Source organism: Molossus molossus, unplaced genomic scaffold (genome assembly GCF_014108415.1).
Source record: "Molossus molossus isolate mMolMol1 unplaced genomic scaffold, mMolMol1.p scaffold_m16_p_6, whole genome shotgun sequence".
Classification (NCBI taxonomy): domain Eukaryota; kingdom Metazoa; phylum Chordata; class Mammalia; order Chiroptera; family Molossidae; genus Molossus; species Molossus molossus.
In genome coordinates this window covers 923361-927500 of record NW_023425399.1, presented here as the reverse complement: position 1 = coordinate 927500, position 4140 = coordinate 923361, and the positions used below count along the sequence as shown (strand labels likewise).

Here is a 4140-nt window from a genome sequence, read left to right as displayed (position 1 = left end):
GCCTGTGCCTTGCTCAGGTGGCACTGACAGCGTCACACGGTAGGTCGTGCGGTGCAGGCACGGGGCGCCCCCTCAGCTCCCTGCGCCTGTCTCTGTCTGTCCCAGGCGCAGTGGTCATCGCCTTTGTGGTCTGCTGGCTGCCCTACCACGTGCGGCGCCTCATGTTCTGCTACATTCCCGAGGAGCAGTGGACCCTGTGAGTGCCAGGAGGCGGGGCGGGAGTGTGCTCCCCGAAACAGTGGGCCTGGGGAGCACTGGGAGGAGCAGCTCAGGGCAGGGTGTGGGCCAGGTGTCCCCCATGGGCTTGGGGAAGGGGGGAGGCCGCGGAGGGACCGACGCTGGGCAGCAGGAGGAAAGCGGGTGCTGGGAGAGCGGGCACTGAGGAGGGCTAGAGACAGCGGCAGAGCCACGGGGCGGGCCGGTGCCCTGGATGTGGAGGGCGGAGGGCGGGAGGGACTGAGAGCCGCAGCCATGCGGCCTTTCTGGGGTGCAACCTCAGGCCTGCTGAGCTCCTTCCTTTCTTTCTTTCTTTTTTTTATTGTTAACTTTATTTTATTTTTTGGTACGTGCCCCTAGCGGGAACCGAACCCGGGACTCTGGTCCGCAGGCCGACGCTCCAACCGCTGAGCCAAACCGGCCAGGGCGGTGAGCTCCTTTCTGCTGGGCTGCAGGTCCAAGTTCTTCAAAGTGAAGGGAACCACAGGAGGACACATCTAGGGTGGATGAGAAGTTACAGGGAGCCCTGAATAAAGGGTTTCTGAACCTCCGGGTGCCTGGTGGTGAAATGAGCAGTCTGGCAAGGGAGTGAGATCCCCGTGGGTGGAGGCAAACAAACCAAGGGCAAGGGGCACTGCTATGCAGAAGGCCTGGAGGGGTTCCCTGCCCTAGCTGTTCGGTTGAGGCCAGCACAGCGGAGCCCTGCAGCCCTGGGGCCTGGGATCGGCACAGGGCAGGGCAGTTGGGTGGCTGCAGGGAGAGGTGGGGACCGGGGCAGATGCTTGTAGCTCAGCTGGGCTGACAGGTGCCAGGTGGGGACTGCAGTCAGAACTTCCAACTTCTCAGCAGAAGCCAGAACCTGGAGTTTTGTATGAAATGTCCTCACATCCAAAAAAGTATGTCGTTTTTAAATCGCTGCCCCGAGCGGCCGTGCCGGCCGGTGGCCGTGGGCCGCAGCCGGCACCGCAGGCCTCTGAGCTCCGCCTCCCACAGGCTCCTCTACAACTTCTACCACTACTTCTACATGCTGACCAACGCCCTCTTCTACGTCAGCTCCGCCATCAACCCCATCCTGTACAACCTCGTCTCCACCAACTTCCGCCAGACCTTCCTGGCCACCCTGGCCTGCCTCTGCCCGCTGTGGGGGCGCAGGAGGAAGAGGTTCGCCTTCTCCAGGAAGACCAACAGCATGTCTAGCAGCCACACCTTCTCCAGCAACGTCACCAGGGAGACCCTGTACTAGGGCGGGGACGGGGACGGGCAGGGTGGGGAGGCTGGCCTGCCGACTGGCCTTCACCTCTGCCCCCCGCACCTGCAGCTGGAGTGCGGTGAGCCAGAGGCCGGCCCTGTGCCCAGCGGCCTCGGACCTCACACCCAGATGCCCTCTCTCACCCCTCTCCTCCCCCACCACCGCCCTCCATCCCTCCCTTCTCCACTCTTTCAAAGCCAGAGAGACTTTTTCTCTCCCAGACCCAAAAAGAGCCTTTAATGAGGAGAAATGTGTGATGGGCGAAAGGTAGTTTTATTCCCAGACTAATGGATGCTCCGAGAGGAGAGATGAAAGGCTGGGTGCTGGGAGGAGCCGGGTGGCAGGTCACCGCTGTGAAGGAAGAGGGGACCCATGCCCTCCGCCTCTGGTGCAGCTCAGGAGCAAGTCCCCCCCAGAGCAGCAGGCACCCGGGGACCCCCCTCTCCCGGGCGGCTCCTCGGAGGCACCCTGAGGATGGGGAAGGTCAGCCTGCATCGCTGTGGCCCTCTTCCTTCCCCTCCTCGCCAGGTGGCAGCCGGGCTCTGCAGGGACACCTCGTGGGGTTGGGGTGGGGTGAGGAGGGTCGGCCTCGAAGTCCTCCATCCTGGCTCCCACCGGGTGGCCCAGGCCAGGCCAGGGACGTGCTCCAACTCGACTGTGGGGCGCTCTCGGCCCAGTGCCAGGAGGCAGCGGGGAGCCACCGGGCCCCGGCAGCCGCAGGTGAGGGGAGGCCTGTGGGTTCGCAGCCCACTGGCCGGCAGCCAGGCTGAGGCCCAGACTTGTTTGTCACCAGCCGGCAGGCAGCAGCCCCAGGCTCCCGTCACCCAGAAAAGCAGGCGCCTCCGTGGTCTGTAGGAGCCAGTCTCCAAACGGCTCGGCAGCCTGGCCCGAGACCAGCCCGGGCCTCCGGACACAAAGGCCCAGAAGCCAGGCGCAGGCCATTGTCTCGTAGTTTCTGCCTGGGCAGGGGCCCGTTTGTCCGGGAGGGAGACAGCCAGGCGGGCAGGCAGCCTGCGTGGGCAGCGTGGACTCAGAAGCCCTCGCCTTCGCCCGGGGTCCTGGACTCGGTCTCCCCGTCCACAGACACAGTGAGCAGGGCACAGTCACTTCAGACCTGGCCACTCTGCTGCGTGTTGGGGTGACTTGAACCCCACCAAATCCTTCCCGAGCCGCAGGGCCTCCAGCCCTCTGAGAACGGACCGGGGGTCGGGCCCATGAGCGGGTCCTCGGCCAGGGCTGGAGGTGACTGTCCCGGAAGACCCGGCCTGGAACAGACGGGCAGTCCTCTGAGGTGCGGCAGAGTGGACACGAGACGGAGACGCCCGCCACCCCAGACCCTCCAGCCGCAGCCCCACGTCCTCTTCCCTGCTGTCCGGTGTCCACCTCCTCCTCCACGTCAGCCCCCGGCCTCGTCGTGTGGTTGCTCCAGGGCCCGTGTGCCATGCGCCGGGGCTGGTCCTGGAGCCCGCCGCAACGGGTCAGTCGTCTTGTCGCTTCACACGCCCCCACCATGTACAGCCGTCAGAACCCCGGAGTCTCTCAATACAGGAGATGGTGGACCCGTGACTGGCTGCAGTGTTGGGGCGGTGGGCCAGCACGCGGGCGCCCGTTCACTCACTCGCTCGTCCGTTCAACACGTATTTGCTGGCGCAGCAGACACCCCCACGGGGACCCTTTGACCAAAATGTGGGCTTTGGTCGTCTCTCCCAGAGGCTGGGGGGCTGGGAGCCAGGATCCCCCAGCTCAGGGCCTGCCCACCCTCCAGAGCTTCAGGAGCAGCGTCCCCCATGAGCCAGGGGGTCCCCTCAGGCCTGGTGTCGGGGAGCCCTGAGCCCACACTGGCCCCTCCCGAGCCTCAGTTTTCTGATCTGTGGTCTGAGCGCAGAGAAGACCCCATGAAGGGGTCTGGGATCCTGTGACGTTTGACTCTGGTCCCCACGGCCCCAGCTGAGGGAACTGAGGGAGCAAAGCTGCTTTGTCCCGAGGGGTCAGCAGGCGGGGGGCCTGGGACGGGGATGGAGGGCACTGACCTGTCCCCTCCACAGCCACCCCTGTCTGCAGCCTCCTGCCAGCAGGCAGCCTGGACACCGCCCCACGGGAGGTGCCTCTGAATTGGGGTGTCCCCACCTTCTCCCCTTCCCCAGTTCTGCCTGGGGGTCAAGAAGGAAGGTGTCTTCCCAGCCTGCAGGGCCCCGAGAGAGCCCCTGTCCTCCCCTCAAGCCCCCTGGCAGCCCGGACTCGCCTGGGGGGCTGACGTCAGAACCACCAGCACCAGTACCGACCTCTGCCGCCCTGTGGGAGCAGCTCTGGGAACACAACTCTGCCACAGGGTCCCCCACCCCAACCCCCACCCTCCCGTCCACCCGTGCATCCATCACCTCACCATCTGTGCACCTGCCGGGAGCTCCCCAGGGCCCGCTCTGGCAGAGCCGACACCCACCCCACTCTTTTGGCTCGGGTGAGACGTGCTTCGGGCCTGCCTACTGCCCAAACTTCTCTCTCCGCAGCTAGCCGGAAACTCCACCAGTAGAATTTCGTTCCTTTGGCGATGTCTGTGGAATGCCAGCGCGTCTATGAGAGCTCGCAGCGCGTCCCTTACGCCTTGTAGTGAATGGGAGTCCTGAGCTGCCCCTGCTGACAGGTGGCGGCGGGGGTGGGCAGAGGCGGGGGCATTC

At 65.3% G+C, this 4140-nt stretch overlaps 1 protein-coding gene across 1 annotated transcript in view; it reads left to right on the top strand.

Moving 5' to 3' along the window:
• Window positions 1-1459, top strand: part of NTSR1 (neurotensin receptor 1) — a 24024-nt gene extending 22565 nt beyond the window's left edge. The window contains exons 3-4 of the mRNA XM_036245868.1: window positions 106-196; window positions 1210-1459. Coding sequence (XP_036101761.1) covers window positions 106-196; window positions 1210-1459 — 341 coding nt within the window. The remainder of the gene's footprint in view (window positions 1-105; window positions 197-1209) is intronic.
• Window positions 1460-4140: the final 2681 nt, after the last annotated feature.